Source organism: Diabrotica virgifera, chromosome 1, assembly GCF_917563875.1.
Source record: "Diabrotica virgifera virgifera chromosome 1, PGI_DIABVI_V3a".
Classification (NCBI taxonomy): Eukaryota; Metazoa; Arthropoda; class Insecta; order Coleoptera; family Chrysomelidae; genus Diabrotica; species Diabrotica virgifera.
In genome coordinates this window covers 89,233,228-89,252,233 of record NC_065443.1, presented here as the reverse complement: position 1 = coordinate 89,252,233, position 19,006 = coordinate 89,233,228, and the positions used below count along the sequence as shown (strand labels likewise).

The window sequence follows — 19,006 nt, the reverse complement described above, 5'->3', positions numbered from 1 at the left end:
AAGGTCTTTTAGATAGATAGGCTTTTGTCATTTTACGGAACTTTGGAAAAGATGTTACAGATTTAAGTTGTAACGGGAGATGGTTGTACAGTTTCTTTGCGGAATATAATATAGATTTCTTCACTAACTAAGTGGATGGAATCGGTAAATAAATGTCAAAGATTAAATTTCTGGTGGAGTAAAGATGATTGGGCCTTGCTGGAAAGACATGAAGGTGTTTACGAATTAAACAAACCGTTTTTAGAATCTATAAAGATGGAAGTGTTAAAATTCCGTGATCTCTGAAGTAACTTCTACAATGTGTAGATCTTCTGAGGCCAAACAGATATCTTATTGCTCTTTTTTGCAATTTAAAAATAACATCAAATTGAGCAGCTGTACTAGAACCCCAAAAAGGAAGACCATATCGAAGATGAGAATCGAACAACGAAAAATATGTTATTTTAGAAGATGCTAAATTGAGTTCCCTTGAGACAGATCTTATTGCATAGCAAGCTGAGGCGAGTTTCTTACTTAACGAATCGATATGAAGGGACCATTGAGGTTGCTGTCTAAAAAAATACCAAGAAATTTTACAGAATCAACGGTACTGATCTGGCTGTTATTAAGAGGCAAAGGTTGAAGAGCTCCTTTATAGGATAATGCTACTGTTTTATTTACGTTAAAAGAGAGTAAATTAGAGTCAGACCAGGTCTTTATCGTCAGCAGATCCAAAGTTATAGTTTCATGAAGAGATGCAATAGTTGAGTTGCTCCAAGTGATACTGGTATCATCAGCAAAAAGAAAAATTTTCCCATCGATTTTTAAATTAGTTATGTCATTTATAAAGATATGGAACAGAAGAGGACCCAATACTGAACCTTGTGGTACTCCACATACAATGTTTTTGAGACTAGAGTCAGTATCATTGGCTCTAACTAGTTGTTTCCTATTATTCAAGTAGGATTGGAACCAATTTAAAGAAATACCTCGAATTCCATAGAAATTTAGTTTTGTAATCAAGATGTCGTGATTTACACAATCAAAAGCTTTGGCATAGTCGCAGAAAACAGTGGCAGTATAAAGATTATTGTTTAGTGCTTGGTAAACCTCATGTAGTACTGAAAACATGGCATCAGTGGTACAATTATTTGTTAAAAAGCCGAACTGATTTTGTGACAAAATGTTGTTATCAACGATAAAGGACATAATAGCATTGGAAAAGGTGCCTTTAAGTTTTATTTAAGCAAATTTAAAAAAATACTTACCACTGCCGAAAATGAAGAAACTGAAAGTAACCAATGCAATATAGCCAACGCAAATAAGATCTAACCAGAAGCCGAAGGCTCGATTGCAGCACACAAATAGATAATACGCTGAGCTGTGCAAATCCTGATGTTTGTCGAATTCATTTCTTAAGATTTCTTGAGCTCCAAAAGCTCGTACTGTAGTAAGTCCTTGCAGAGATGCGTGTATGTGAGAAAAGACTGGACTTCGTGCTAAAAGAAAGGGAGGAATATACCTAAAGTGCAACAATGGAAATTTTACTGTTATACTCTGATCAACGGTTCACTGATCGCAGATTTAACATTCTGGTAAATTTAGAAATCATTTTTTTACTATGTTGGTTAAATTTTAACAGAAAGGAACAGTAGGTAACTATTTATTTTTCTTCTTCAAAAAATAGTAAAATTTTACGTAATATTCCAAATAAAAATATTACATAAATGAAAATTTTAGATGATGTACCATCACTTCCGGTTACAAAGGTGTAAACGGTAGTGCCACATTATAGTGGAAGAAGTAGTAAGTACCGGGTGTCCCAATAAGAATGGCTCTCGGCCATATCTCAGGAACCGTTTATAGTAGAGCTTTGAAATAAAAAATTTTATAACAAAAGTGGCCTCAGGAAAAGCCTGGAAATTATTTTCATAATTGTGGGGCCACCGCTAGAGGGCGTAATTGAATATCAAAAATTAAAATATATAAATTTTACAAAATTTTCCTAATGAAGGGCACTGGAAATCCGATCGTCGTATTCTTCATAAAATTCTACGCATATTTGATTTGACAAGTTTAGGTCTACCTTTGGAAATAAGAGGTGGGGGTGAGTGGGAACCTTGTTATGAAAAACTGGCTGTGAGTCCGGTTCTGCTTAATCAAATTTTACAAACTTGGTCTTGTTGAAGACAGATCTTTTTCGTCAATGTAAAAGTTATGATTTCCAACCAACTTACTGAGTAATATGCCAGCTAGAAGGCATTATTTAATTTTTTTCAAAAATCTAGCGTTCCTTGGAAAATATTAAATACAAACATGCATTTTTAATACCATATTACAAAATTAGACAAAATTAGCAACAGAATAGCGAAAATTGCATGTTAATACCTTTTTTCTATCTCGAGATATCTTACAAAACGTGTAAATTTAAAAACATAACTGTTACTGTCACCGGTAAACGAAATTAATTAAAAGTAGTGTGATATGGAAACAACAAAGAAACATTTTCCAGCTGTCAACGTATATTAGGTCTTTTCAACGCTTCTCATTTGTTTCGAGCCTCGTTCATATCTCGTATATTAATATTATACACGGATTATACGGCATATGACAGAGGCTCGAAACAAATGAGAAGCGTTGAAAAGCCCTATTACAAAGAAATAAAAACAACTATTTAGTGATGACATAAACGTTCAAATTTTTGCCCATCATTTTCGTTGCAAACATTTACTCTTTAAAGAATAGATTGAACAGCAGTCTCAATTTCTACTTTCGATGTGCTTTGAATGGCGTTTAGTATTCTCTGGATAATGTATCCTAGAGTAGTGTATGATGGGCAACAATTTGAATATTTAGGTCGTCACTAAGTAGTTCTTTTTGTTCTGTGTTATATTTAATTTTAATAGTATTGTCTCTCTTTATATTCTTGTTTTAATTAATTATATTTTTATACGTTGACATCTGGAAAATGTTATTTTGTTTTTTTCCACAGCACACTACTTTTCATTAACTTAGCTTACCGGTGATAGTAACAGTTATGTATAAAATTTACACCTTTCTCGAGATATCTTGAGATAGAAAAAAGGTATCGACATGCGGTTTTCGCTATTCTATTGCTAATTTAATCTAATTTTATAAAGTATGATTAAAAATGCATACTTGTATTTAATATTTTCCAAAGAAAACTAGATTTCTGAAAAAAATTAAATAACGCCTCCCAGCTGGCTTATTACTTATTAGGATGGTTCAAAATTATCACGCTTACATTGAAGAAAAAGATCTGTCTTCAACAAGATCCAGTTTTCAAAATTTGATTTAGCAGAACCGGACTTACAGCCATTTTTTCATAACAAGGTTCTCACTCACCCCCACCTCTTATTTGCAAAGGTAGAGTTAAACTTGTTAAATTAAATATGCGCAGAATTTGATGAAGAATACAATCATCGGATTTTCAGTGCCCCTTCATTAGGAAAATTTTGTAAAATTTTGATTTTTTTATTTTTGGTATTCAATTACGCCCTCTAGCGGTGGACCCACAATTATGAAAATAATTTCCAGGCTTTTCCTGAGGCAACTTTTGTTATAAATTTTTTTATTTCAAAGCTCTACTATAAACGGTTCCTGAGATATGGCCGAGAGCCATTCTTATTGGAACACCCGGTACATGTGATATATCAATAATCGTGAATTGAAAATTCGAGCTCGGTCGCTGATCGCTGTTCTGGTTTTGATGTCATTTCCGGTTAAATTTTATGATCGGAATTTTAGCAACAATGGCTCAAAATTAGTGAAATTGTTTATCAATCGACGCAAAGTTACACAAGAGTTCAAATATCGACTCCCAATTCTACGTACGGTCAGCAAATTTACAAATGCTATACTAATTCAGTAATTGGGGCGACTGAATTCGAGTAGGTTTTGTATGCAGAATATTAGTTACGTATTCTATTCTATTTCGGTCCAGAAATTACAGTGGAACCTCGATTATCCGTCTCTCTATTAACCGTCACCTCTGTTAACCGTCAGGGTCCATACATAAGTTATATTGTAATACATAAGTAAAAATTTAGTAATCAATTCATTTTGTTTGAGCATTGCGATAAGCCAAACGAAATTCGTTGAAATGTACATATGCAGTTATGCCACCACCGCATTTTTTTATGTAAGTAATTTTTGTTCTTATCCAGGGCTCTGGATTAAATTTCAATTTAAATTGGTAATGATAAATGACACCGTGTTTTTAGAGTTCTATTTTTTGAATCGCAAACCGAAAATAAAAACGCATTTATTAGTCAATATCTGTCTGTCACCATAATCCACTGTGTCACCATAATACTACGAATTTTTTTTAATGTTCTGTTAACCGTCTTTTCGATTATCCGTCATACCCTTGGTCCGGTGCCCTGACGGATAATCGAAGTTCCACTGTAAATGTATTGGTGTATGATTTGTAAGCGAAATTTTTGATTATTATTAAGTAAAAATCTATACTGTTTCAGTCATGTAAGTAAAACTAATCAAGTATTTACCTACTTAAGGAACAAAATGCAAAATTTTGAGGGCTGTCAAAATTTTCAATGTATTTTAAATGTAATATTTTTTTTCGAATCCTGAGAAAACTAATAAATATTTTTGAAAAATTTAAACGCAGAATGAAAGAGTACTTTATTACTGAGGGCCGAATGTCCCTTAGAATAAAATAAGAAGTTTCTTTTGAATGAGATATTTGAAATTAAAAATCACACTAAATTTTCTCTAGATTTTCACCCCTGTAACTTATTAAAATAAACATTATAGAAGTTTTCAGGGACTTTCGGCCCTCGGTAATAACATAATCTTTCATTCTGCGTTTAAATTTTTTAAAAATACTTATTAGTTTTCTCAGGATTCGAAAAAAATTAATCCCATTTAAATAGCATTGAAGTTCGTACCCATCCCCTTAAGTGGATTTATTATTATATCATAAAATTTAGATATGTTTTGAAAATTAAAATGAATAATATATATTTGGATATGATTAAAAATTAAAAACAAATGAATAACTACTAATGTACGAGTATATACAGTATGTCCCTGTAAGTTGGAACCATATGGAAAACTTTTTTATTATTGATTTTACGAAAAAAAGTTATTATTTTTAAAAAGTTTTGCATGGTCTAGAAACTAAGAACCAACCATAATTTATTAAATTTTATCTATTTTATACGAGGTTTGCCAAAAAATATGAATTTTGTTCAAGAGTAAAGTACCTTTATAGTTCACAATATTTCAATTAAAAAGATGTAATTATATACTTATACATGGTTTTTAATTCTGAAAAAATTTTTATAATAAAATATTTCAATATTGTGCAAAATAAAGGTACTTTACTCTTGAGCGAAATTATTTTTTGACATACATCGTAGAAAATTGATAAAATGTGAAATATTATGAATTAATCTTATTTTATAGAACGTGAGAAACTTTTTATAAAGAATAAATTTTTTTGGTAAAATTAATAGACAATTTCGGAGTAATCATACATAAATTAAAATGATGTTGGGTATCTTCAATTTTTTTTTCAATTAGAAGAATATAATTGCTCATTAGAACATAATTTTTAATTCCAAACAACTTTCGATAATAACAATTTTCAATATTGTGGAATATAAAGGAGCTTTACTTCTGAGAGAAAATCATCTTTTTACGTACCTCGTATACTATTAATAAAATTTGATGTCTGATGATTGTATCTTAGGTTTTCAACCATGCAAAACTTTTGATTAAGAACAACTTTTTTTTCGTAAAAGTAATAATAAAAAAAATTTCCACAAGGTTCCAACTTACAGGGACATACTGAATATACTCGTACATTAGTAGTTATTCATTTGTTTTTAATTTTTAATCATATCCAAATATATATTATATACTTGGATCCCGCGTACCAAAAAAAGTTGATTAATAGCAAGCTGAAAATTTGTTAAGAGCTTAACGGTGTCTAGTCGGACAAACTTTGATGTATGGGAACACTGGAACAGGAAAATTTTAATTGTGAAACAGTTGAAAACTTTCGAACGTCAGATTACGAAAACGTTCCATGTATTTTGTCGGACAGAACTTCCAAGTGAATTGTTACCATTTAATTAAGCTCTCATGCAAAAAATCAGACTGGTGTTTATCACCAACTGGGCACTAATGAGTGGAACATGAAGAACATGTCAAATCACAGGAATCATGTTGGTTAGTAATAGCAATCTGATTTTTGCATGAGAGTTTAATAAAAGGGTAACAAATAAATTTGATGTTCTGTCCGACAAAATACATGGGACGTTTTCGTAATCTAACGTTACAAATTTTTAAACTGTTCCACAATTAAAACTTCCTCTGTTCCAGTGTTCCCGTACATCAAAGTTTATTCGACTAGACACGTTAAGCTATTAACAAATTTTCACCTTGTTATTAATCAACTTTTTTTTGGTACACGGGATCCAAGCCTATTATTCATTTTAATTTTCAAAACATTTCTAAAGGCTATAGCGGGATAAGCTGGTCAAAAATGCCCCCGCACCGATCAGCCCCGCTACTTATGTATTCGATAAAGCATAAAAAATTATGGATTTTAGGATTCAGGATCCTGACTACAACAACTGAAAAACCACTCAAAGTGTGAATTTTTTCATAAAATTTGGTATGTGGGGTTATAATAATATTTGGAACAGCTTTTCCAAATAAGTTTTATCGATATCTCTAACGCGAAGTAAATCGAATCGCATATCGAAAATTCACCCATTTTGTGGATTCGCAGTAAACTATTTTAAAAATTGTGAAGCATCAACCTGTATGACTGTAGCAAATTTCAAATCTGTATATATTTGATAGCCGACATATAGGGGTGTCTTCATCTTAAATGCGGCACACTTTAAATATTATCAAGTTGATAGATAATTTATTGCAACTAATATAGTCGTATTTTTCATACCTTCAATACTGACTAATTCACTAATTTTATCATAAAAAGTTCAAATTGATTGCATTGAAGTATTGAACGAATTAATGCTAGTATTAATACAGAGTTGGGATAAAGTATAGAGCCAAGCTAATATTTTTGAAACGAAAAGAACAATATTTATGAAACTTTGCGTGCAAGTACAGTGAAGCAAAAGGCATCTGATGCCATATTTTTGGTTACTACTTCACTTCCTGTTTCACCGGAAATACCCTTAACTTATTTACTTTAAATGGGACACCCTATCTATTTTTGCAGATTTTAAAAGAACTTGTTATTTTTAATTCATACGTACCAAGTTTGAAAGAAAAAACTATTAAAACGAGAAATAAATCTCTTTACAGTTAAAAACATGGGTTAATTTATTTACGTTAGACCAATGATAATAATAATATAAAGAAAATCAAAAATGAATAACCATTTTCAATTTCGTTGCAACACGAAACTACAGCCGCATCATTATTCCAGTTCAATCAGAGAGTGCAGCAATCACCTCTTCCGGTTTCGAAACTCTTTCTCTTTCTCTCATCAGGAGGCACATAATATGCTGCTCTCTCCGACCCAACTAGGACAAATCCCGGCGTGCAGTCACGGATTGCAACGAACGAAATGGCAGGGATGTCCTAGCGGCAACTGCTAGCAAAAAACTAAGTTTTCAATCTAATAGCACATAAAACAACATCCAAAGATGTTATTCTACACTCTACATCCTACCAGATTGAAAACAACAACAAAAAATAATTTTAAATGTTGAAAATGCCCGCAGTTGACCTCCTGACAACATGTAAGCCTCTGAATAAATTCGTGAGTCACTCTTTGAAATATTTCTTCACGTATTAGTTCACATTCATCAATATTATTCTTTTTCTCAAGCCCTGCAAGCATGTTGGTCGGCTAACGTAAACACGTGATTTTACGAAACCCCAAAGAAAAAATCTAACGGGTTGAAGGCCGGAGAACGAGCGGGCCACTCTATGAATCCTCTACGTCCAATCCATGGATTTGGAAAATTTACCTCCAAATAATCCCTAACCCGTCGATCATAGTGGGGAGGCGCTGCATCTTGTTGAAACCAAAAATTTTGTGGTAACTGGGTATATTAGTATATTTTGAACAATACTGGGTATGTGCTTCAATAATACAATGAGGATTCTCATTTGACCAATACCTACAGTTATGGCGGTTAACTGTTCAATTTAAGCAAAAAGTTGCCTCATCAGAAAACACTACATTACTTGTAAAATGTGCGTCATCGTTACAAAAATGTCCAACATTCTTTCGCAAAACTCGAGCCGTCGGCGTCGGTTAAAATCATCATCTGACAATTCTTGAACCAATTGTATCTTATACGGATGATATTTTTTCATTTTCAATATTTTCCTTACAGAACGTTGACTATTCCATGGTTTAGTGCCAAAATCCTTGTGAAAGTTTGAGGTTATTCCTCTAAATTAATTGTAATATATTGTTTAATAACTTTGTTCGTTGCAGTCCGTGGTCTTCTAGTCCATGGCGCATCTGTTTTGAGATGGACGTTGAGAGGTGACTCAAATTATTGCTTGAAAATAAATCAAATTTATCCTCCCTCACAAAAAGGTCCGGAACATTGTTTAAATAATCAAAATGTCAAAAATTGAAGGAAAAATTCGATTTTTTTCTTCGTTTTTTGATTATAACTTTAAAAGTGTTCATTTTCGAGAAAAGTTGTACTGACATAAAAGTTGCGTAATTAAATTTACTACAACGTAGAATTGGTTAAAAATTTAAAAAATAGTCACGCTGGTTGCAAAATAGCAATAATGGTGAAAAAACCATACAAAAACAAGTATTCGGATTTTACGTTTTTCAACCATTTATGCTAGACTTAGGACCTTCATAATTCACCCAAAAAAACTTTATGATACAGAAAAACAACACTGTAAATTTTATTAGGATCGATTTAATAGATTTTGCAAAATAAATTTTGCAATCCAGCTTTCGCAAAAAAAATTCATTTTTTCAAAATGTTACAGGACTGAAAATAAAGCAGATATCAAGTTGAATTTTTTTTTGCTTATAGAAGTGTACTGTACCTTTCATTTGCCAATTTTCAAAATTAAAATCGATTAATTAACACGGCGTCAGAAAATTTTTGAAATAAACAATAATTTTTGGTGCTACGCGCAGGACAGCGGTGTTCGATTCACACAAGTTGATTTCCACCAAAATTTCTTCCAATATTTATCTAATATATTATTTTCTTACTCTATATTTTGTTGTATTTTAATATTTTAATTCCACAAAAACCAAACTAATTTTATTATTGTTTGTGAAATATTGTTTAAACAACTGCATATGTTTAAAAATAATAAACTTTTATTTTTTAAGTTAAAATATATAAACAAAGAAAGTTTTTGCTAATAAAAGTATTATTTCAAAGGATAGAGTATGTGTTTTTATTTTGCAATAAACAAATTTATTTATTTATATCGAAATGTAATAAAAATTAAAATGTATCAATCATTATCAAAGGTCATTGGAACGCCCAATCAGAGCAAACTATCCGCTGTCCTGCGCGTAGCACCAATAATTAATGTTTATTTAAAAATTCCTGACGCCGTGGTGTTAATCGATTTTACTTTTGCAAAATTGCAAATGAAAGGTACAGTACACTTCTATAAGCAAAAAATTTTTTAACTTGCTATCTGCTTTATTTTCAGTCCTGTAACATTTTGAAAAAATGATTTTTTTTTACGAAAGCTGGATTGCAAAATTTATTAAACCGATCTTAATGAAATTTACAGTATTGTTTTACTGTATCATAAAGTTTTTCAGGGTGAAATATGAAGGTCCTAAGTGTAGCATAAATGGTTGAAAAACGTAAAATGCGAATACTTGTTTTTGTATGTTTTATTTTTTTCACAATTATTGCTATTTCGCAACAAGGGTGACTATTTTTTAAATTTTTAACCAATTCTGTATTATAGGAAATTTAATTACGCAACTTTTATGTTAGTACAACATTTCTCGAAAATGAATACTTTTAAAGTTATAATCAAAAAACCAAGAAAAAAATCGAATTTTTCCTTAATTTTTTGACATTTTGATTATTTAAACAATGTTCCGGACCTTTTTGAGAGGGAGCATAACTCAAATATTATTATTTCATTTATTTTGAAGCAATTTCTCCAAAAAAATTTGTGTCACCTCTCAACGTCCAAATGTACTAATATTTTTACAGATGCGCCCTGGTCTATTCCAGTTTTTGGCAAATTTTTGACCATCCCAGTTGAATTAAAACGTTGCATTGTTTTAGTAACCGTTGAACTTGATATAGGATTTATTTCAGAATTCAAATCATTAAAAATATTACACATCTCTTCATGAGTTCTATCACGATCACCATAACCGATTCATTAATATTTCAATACGATATTTTTCAACTAAATGGACCATTTTTAAATAATGGAGTGTTTCTCGATATACAACAGGCATTTGATAGGGTATGGCATCAAGGTCTCCTCTATAAACTGAAATTACACCTAACAGACCAACTATACTTTATTATAAAATCGGATCTTACTGACCGATACTTCCAAGTCAAAATTGAAAACAACTTCTCAAATTACCACATCATCCAATCTGGCGTACCACAGGGTAGCGTTCTCGGCCCATTTCGGTATCTGATATTTACAGCCGACGTTCCAACCAGAAATGATACCTTCTTAGCTACTTTTGCCGATGATACGGGAATCTCAGCAATGGATGTCGACCCTAATGTAGCATCACAAAAAGTACAAAATCATTTAGACCAATTACAAAACTAGCTCAAGCGATGGAAAATAAATGTTAATGCCAGCAAATCACAAATTACTTTTACAACCATAAAATCTGCATGTCCTCAAGTTTCTATAAATAATACTCCGATTCCCATCAAACCAGTTGTCAAATACTTGGGATTGCATCTGGATGAAAAACTCATATGGAAAATGCACATTAAAACTAAACGTAAACAATTAGATCTTATACTAAAAAATATGAACTGACTATTTAACAAGAGGTCTCAGTTATCTTTTGAAAATAAACTGCTTCTGTAGAAAGCTATACTTATACCAGTTTAGTCATACGGAATAGAACTATGGGGCTGCAGTAAACCTTCAAAAACGAAGATACTCCAAACATTCCAGTCCAAAATACTCCGTATGATAAGTAAAGCTCCATGGTACGTATCAAACCAGACACTTCACAATTATCTGAACATTCCACTAATCAAGGAAATAATAAAGAATCGTTCAATAAAATATAAAAATCGCACCACTGACCACACCAACGAATTGATAAATAATTTATTCACCCAACCACTTGCTGAAAGAAGACTGAAGAGAATATGGCCAGACGACCTACCACAATAATACTTAGAGAGCCATCACTGGTCGGAACGTAACTCATGTTAATTGACTTACATACCATTTACTTATTACTTTGTATATAGAGTAGATTGTAAAAATGCAGTGTATCAAATAAAAAAAAATTTAATACAACTTATTTCTGTCAATTAGTTCAGTATCGGATACTAACTATCCTAAATTCAAATAAGTCATGAAATAGCCATCTCGTATGTTAATGGTGACGACATAGCCCTCAACTAATGTTTACTTCTCCTGCATGTTTATCGCGTCTATAGTATAGATATGGTACTCGTTTATTTCCTACTACGTTGTATTAATACAAATAATTATCTACAGACACTTTTTAACAAATTTTTTATTCCAAATCTGGTATGTATGAATTAAAAATATCAAGTTCTTTTAAAATCTGCAAAAATATACAGGATAAGTAAATAATTAAAGTAAATAAGTTAAGGGTATTTCCGGTGAAACCGGAAGTGGAAAAGTAACAAAAAATATGGCATCAGATGCCTTTTGCGTCACTGTGCTTGCACGCAAAGTTTCATAAATATTGTTCTTTTCGTTTGAAAGACATTTTCATTTGCACCATACTGTACATATGGAAGTACAAGACAAAAAATACGTAATATGCCAGTCACATCTGTCTTATTTCTATTTTTGTTTTAATATTTTATGCTGCTCACAACAAAAATTTAATAATAACTTACTTGCTGCTTCCATACGTTTCAAATTTCTACTTGAAGAAACGTAAACAACTTTGAATAAATAGAACAGACAACCTATTGCTAGAGTTGATATCAGAATCCAAGGATTGACAGTTCCAATTACAATGTTAACAGCTAGAACATTTAGAGCAATCTGAAAAACAAAATTAACAAATTAAATCTAAAACTGTATACCATGAAGAACATAATAAATTGGAATCTTATATACAGAGAGGAGCAAAATTATGGAACAAATTCATTTTCTCTAAAATGGACGATTTTGGTGAAAAATCCTGAAATAGGTCAATTTTATTTTTAAATTATAATTTTTTGGCAGATATTTTATACTAGTGATGTCACCAATATGAGCGCGATGACGTCATAAATGATTTTTTTAAATGGGAATAGGGGTCGTGTGATAGCTCATTTAAAAGATTGTTCAATTCTCGATTCAGCAATATAAACATTAACATCGTTATTTATACAGGGTGGCCAAAAAAATAATAATTTTTGAATAAAATGAATTGACGCAAAAAGGAAGAATTTATGTAATTTATTTACCTCAAAATACATTTTCTGCTGTCAGAAAATATAAAACAAAATGTTTATTTGGTAAATAGGGGAGTGCAATAAGAACGAAAATATGCATTGTTTCGGAAAAATTTAAACAAGCTTATATTTTTCTGAAACTTTTTTTGTTAGTTTATATATATGTTAAAGTAAAAAATTCTACTCGCGGATTTGGCCGCTAATTGTTTATTAATTGTTTAAACAATAACAATTTTTTTTGTATTAATAATCTTAAAAATATCGTTAAATTCATCATTTTACTTTGATCAAATATGTTTATATTTTGTTTTTGATTATACTGAATCCGAGTATGGCATTGCAATTTGAAAATTATGGCTTTTCAACGAAAACTTTGGGTTTATAAATTCGCAAAAGTGTGTGTGTTATTGCGTTGCCGCTCCGGAAATATCTAGAGACCACCTAGTAATGGATTCCTATGTAGTTTTGTCTTCTGAATCCAAATCTGAAAACGGCATTTCGCTATCTCTAACCATCTTCGAGATATCCGACATCAAAGTCGTCATTGTGACGTCACAAGCCTCCTTTAAATTGTCATTTTCTTCCGACATAGAAACGTTAACTCTACTTTGTTTTCTTTTGACGCAACTAAACGTCAACATAAAATTGAAATGTCAGATAAACAAATTTTATTTAATTGATGGATTCGACCGTTACTTGATGGAAGTTCATTTTATCTCACAATAAAACACTGAAAACTTTTGTTTTCTATACTTCCAGAAAATTTATTATTTACGACTATGTGACTACAGCTGTTTCGGCAGGGTGCCTTTCTCAAGTGATATAATTTAAAATGTGTTTGCCTTTTTAAGACTCTAACTGAAGAGGTTGAGGAGTGGGGAGCTGTTTGTCTCGAGTTGATCATTCAGAATTATATCTGTATTTTTCAGTTTATTAATTTCCATAGATTCTAAAAAATTCTGCATATCCAAAATAAAGGCCTTAAGCTATCTTTTTTAGAATCTATGGAAATTAATAAACTGAAAAATACATATATAATTCTGAATGACCAACTCGAGACAAACAGCTCCCCACTCCTCAACCTCTTCAGTTAGAGACTTAAAAAGGCAAACACATTGTAAATTATATCACTTGAGGAAGGCACTCTGCCGAAACAGCTGTAGTCACATAGTTGTAAATAATAAATTTTGTGGAAGTATAGAAAACAAAAGTTTTCAGTGTTTTATTGTGAAATTTTATTTATGTTAAATTACACGTCACTATTTTCAAGGAAAACTGTTTATTTTGTATTTATTTATTTTTATTAGATATCAAATTTATATTATACGAGGTATGTCAAAAAATATGAAGTTCGATCAAGATTAAAGTGTCTTTATTTTTCACAATATTGAAAAGTGTTATTATCAAAAGTTGTTTTGTTCTGAAGCTATTTCCTTGTGGCATTTTTATGATTAATTATTTATATGGGAAATAAGCCACAATTAAAAGTTGTTTGGAGTTAAAAACTACATATTATGTTCTAACTTGTACATCCTTCTAAAGATAAAAAAATATTTGAAAATTTTTCTCAAGTTACGAATACCAATATAATTTTCATTCATAACTCTTTTATTATTAATTTTACGGAGAAAAGTTATTCTTCATAAGAAGATCTGCATGGTCTAAAATCTAAGATGCAATCATTATGTATCAAATTTTATCAATTTTATTCGAGGTATGTAAAGAAATATGAATTTCGCTCGAGAGTAGAGTACCTTTATAGTTGAAAATATTTAAATTGGGATATAATTGAATATTAAAACATATAATTTAATACTAAACAACTTTTCATAATAGAAATTTTCCATATTATGAATTTAAATACGCAAATAAACAAAGTATTCGTTATGATAATGCTCGCATTTTCAACTTGTTTATTATCAATTTTACGAAAAAAAGTTATTCTTCATAAAATGCTCTGGATAGTCAAAAATCTAAAACTCAACCATCAGATATCAAATTTTATCAATTTTATACGAGTTATGTCAAAAATATGAATTTCGTTAAAGAGTAAAGTACCTTTATATTTCAGAATATCAAAAAATCCTATTATGAAAAGTTATTTGAAATTAAAAACTGTGTTTAAATATACAATTACATTATCTTAATCGAAAATTGTTTTTCAATTTTTTCTCAAATTACGGATACTCATCATTTTATTACAATTATGATAACTATTTTATTATCACTTTTAAGAAAAAAAGTTATTCTTCATAAAATACTCTCCCTGGTCTAAAGTCTAAGATACAATCATCAGATATTAAACTTTTTTAATTTTATACTAGGTATGTAAAAAAATATGAATTTTTCTTAAGAGTTAAGTGCCTTTATTATTCACAATATTTTAATTAGAAGGATGTAATTGAGCACTAAAACAAATTTTTAATTCCAAACAACTTTTCTTAATAACAATTTTCGATATTGTGAAAAACGATACTTTACTCTTGAGAGAAATTCATATTTTTTGACATACCTCGTATAAAATGCATTAAATTTGATATTTGATGATTGCATCTTAGATTATATACGATGCAGAGTATTTTATAAAGAATAACTTTTTTTCGTAAAACTGATAATAAAAGAGTTATCAATAGGTTCCAAGTTACGCAGACATACTGTATAAGAGCTAAAAAAAATTTTTTTGCTGAACATTTACTATTGTTGGAGTTTATTATTAAATGTATTTTAGGTAAGTTTTACAGAAAAAAGTTTTGATCACTTTATATAAACATTTTTTTAGCTGGTAATTTTCGGTTTTTGTATTACATTTTTGTTATCTTTCTTAATTTTCTCAAATAGAAATAGTCTATTTCATTTCTAAAGTAAAATAATTTAAGTAGTGAATTTTAAAGACTACATCCTAAGCTTTGAAAAAACACTTATAAAACTGTAATAGAACTGTTCAAACTTGAGTAATACCGTCTTAAAATGGTGGTAATTCTATAAAACTATGAAGATTTCAAAAATTACATTTTTTAAGACGTCATATCATTTGAACTAAATTTTTGATATTTTTTTTGAACGAAACATCATTTAATACAGTGCTTGAAAGGTAAGTTGTGCAAAATTGAGGGTTTTATAGGAAAAATTGTATTAGTTGCATATTTTTAAAACATTTTTAAACAAAATATATGAAAGGCTCATTTTCCGCCCCCACCGTACTTATGCCCATACATTTTATTTCTGTTTATTATAACCATAAGATAGCTTAATTATTCTTCTTCTATGCTCAATTTGTAAAATTTCATTTGATCCATTAGTTAAAGAATTACATTAAAATAACTCAACCGTGCACTTCGCCGTACGCTAGTTTACAGTGCGCCAATGTTTGTCAGAAGGGTGATTTTAGCGTTATAAATAAAAAATTATAGAAGATACAAATTTAATTTTAGAAAATTCTTTATATAAGGGTTTTTTTTGTAAAATTTTCTGAATTTTTCAATGGTCAAGTCAGTTTTGTTCTAATATTTATATTTTCGAAGTTATTTAAAAAAAAAACATCAACTTTAGTAGTTCATTTGTTTAATAAAAAATGAAGCACCCACTTCTTGAGTTGAACTTTTTGATATGTTGTTTATTAAACATTTCTTAATTAAATTACAAAAAGTTCTATCTTGTTTGATTTTTTCCGAAGTGAAAATCTATATGCACTCCCCTAAAATAAACAATGCTTTTTGTTAAATTAAATGTTCAGCATGCCAAGAGGCAGGTGGGAGGCTGTTTGACATTTAATTTAAGCAAAGAGAAATGTTTATTTTTGTGAAATAATCATTTTTTTTATTTTCTGACAGCAGTACAATGTATTTTGAGTTAAATAAATTGTATACAGAGAGCGGCTAAATTATGGAATAAATTAATTTTATCTAAAATGGACGAATTTGGAGAAAAATCGCGAAACAGGTCGATTTTTATTTTTAAATTACAATTTTTTGGCATATATTTCATACTAGTGACGTCATCCATCTGGGCGTGATGACGTAATCAATGATTTTTTTAAATGGGAATAGGGGTCGTGTGGCACCTCATTTGAAACGGTGTTCAATTCTCTATTCAGTAATATAAATAATAATATCATTATTTATACAGGGTGACCAAAAAAATAATTTTTGAATTAAATTAATTGACGCAAAAAGAAGAATGTATGTAATTTATTTAACTAAAAATACATTGTATTGCTGTCAGTAAATAGAGAAAAATGCTTATTTCACAAATAAACATTTCTTTTCGCTTAAATTAAATCATAAACAGCCTCCCACCTACCACTTGGCAGTTTGAACATTTAATTTAAGCGAAAAGCAATGTTTATTTGCCAAATAAACATTATTTCCTATTTTCTGACAATGATAGAATGTATTTTGAGTTAAATAAATTGCATACATTCTTCTTTTTTCGTCAATTAATTTAATTCAAAAATTTGTTTTTTGGCCACCCTGTATAAATAATGATATTAATGTTTATATTATTGAATAGAGAATTGAACACCCTTTCAAATGAGGTGCCACACGGCACCTATTCTCATTTAAAAAAATCATTGATTACGTCATCACGCCCAGATGAATGACGTCACTAGTATGAAATATATGCCAAAAAATTGTAATTTAAAAATCAAAATCGACCTGTTTCGGGATTTTTCTCCAAAGTCGTCCATTTTAGAGAAAATTAATTTATTCCATAATTTAGCCCTTCTCTGTATATTATTCTGTTTGCGTCAATTAATTTAATCCAAAAAAAATTTTTTATTTGTCATTTTGTATAAATGATTGTGTTAATGTTTATATTACTGAATATAAAATTGAACAACCCTTGAAATGTTATACCCATATGCCCATTTAAAAAATCATCGACTACGTCATCACGCTCAGATGGATGATGTTACTAGTATCAAATATAATTATGCCAAAAAATTATAATTTAAAAACAAAAATCGACCTGTTTCGGGATTTATCTTTAAAATCGCCTATTCTAGAGGAAATGAATTTAGTCCGTAATTTTGCCTCTCACTATATATAATAATTATCTAAAATTTAAAAGGGAAACTCTGTAGTTGGTTGTATACCATAGTTATAACAACTTAATAATGAAGTAACAACTTCTGTTGTAAGTGGTATATTAATTATTAAAATTTGATTAAAATTATCCAAATGGATTAACGAACATCACAAAACGATTTCGGTAATGTCTTACCATCCTCAGTGTGAAACCTAGAAATAATTAAGCCACTTTGAATTAAAGCGGAGTTAATTAAGCCGTTGTTTAATTAGACTAACGACATTTGGTGTTACGAACTTTCTCTAAGGAGAGAATTTGTCTTTTTCACAATACTAGAACTTATATTTGTATAATTATAGTTTTTTAAGTTCATAGATTATAACAAATGGCACAAACATTTTGACAATCTCCTGTAGTTTATTGATTTTTGCCTGATTTATATACATAAACATTCCTACCTGAATTGTGTCGACTAAAACGTTGGGCATTGTTTCATCTATACATCCCATATCTTTCGAAAATCTGTTGAGTATTCTGCCAGAAGGGTTTGTGTTGAAGAAGAACATAGTACCATTACAAATCTTATGCAACATAGTATTGTGCAGTTTTACAGATGCGTTCATACACATTTTATAGAAACATAAAGACCTAGAATGAGACGTAATGAAAACAAAATAAATATATTATTATAAAATATATTATGTAGGCAATATTTTTAGTTCATTCAGACACAGTAAAATATTATTGCAAAACCTCTGAATTTTAAAGAACCGCTTGAATTGACATGAAATTTGCCATAACCATAGCTAATACGCCAAAGGAAAAAAGTGATATTGTGCCGATGTGTGCTTTTTCCCTAGGGGTTAGTGTCACCTCTTCCCAGGGATGAAAAGCACATGTCAAAAATAAGTCCGGAGTTGGATACACTGACTAATTCTTCGCAACTTTTGTTCTATAGATTTTTTTCACTAGGTCAATACTTTTCAATTTATTTGCCAGTGAATATGCACATTTAAAAAAAAACACCTTTTTAGACAATTTTTCGTAAATAACTCAAAAGCAAGTATTTTATCGAAAAAATTGTCTTAGCAAAAATATAGCCTATAAAAAGGTAAAAGAATGGTGTATACACGAAGTTTGTAGACCCAGCAGAAGCTAGGGGTAGCTAGCAGAAGCTAATAAAAGTAGGTTCTTATTCGTCAAATTCTAAAATCGAATATTTAAACGTAAAATAATCAAAAAATTAAGCACTTTCGGGGAAATCTTAACAAAGCCCTTTTAAAGAAATTAAAAGGACCTTTATTTTTGTTTTTTTTTTTAGTTTCTAACATTAACCTTATGCAAGTTGGTCCCTTTTTTGATAAAAAATCATA

General features: G+C 30.0%; 1 protein-coding gene across 1 annotated transcript in view; it reads right to left on the bottom strand.

Annotated features, from left to right (window-relative positions):
* The window catches only part of LOC114325878 (probable multidrug resistance-associated protein lethal(2)03659), a 170,853-nt gene that overhangs the window by 37,718 nt on the left and 114,129 nt on the right, over positions 1-19,006 (bottom strand). The window contains exons 9-11 of the mRNA XM_028274010.2: positions 18,092-18,281; positions 12,060-12,210; positions 1,248-1,478 (exon numbers count right to left, since the gene is read on the bottom strand). Coding sequence (XP_028129811.2) covers positions 1,248-1,478; positions 12,060-12,210; positions 18,092-18,281 — 572 coding nt within the window. The remainder of the gene's footprint in view (positions 1-1,247; positions 1,479-12,059; positions 12,211-18,091; positions 18,282-19,006) is intronic.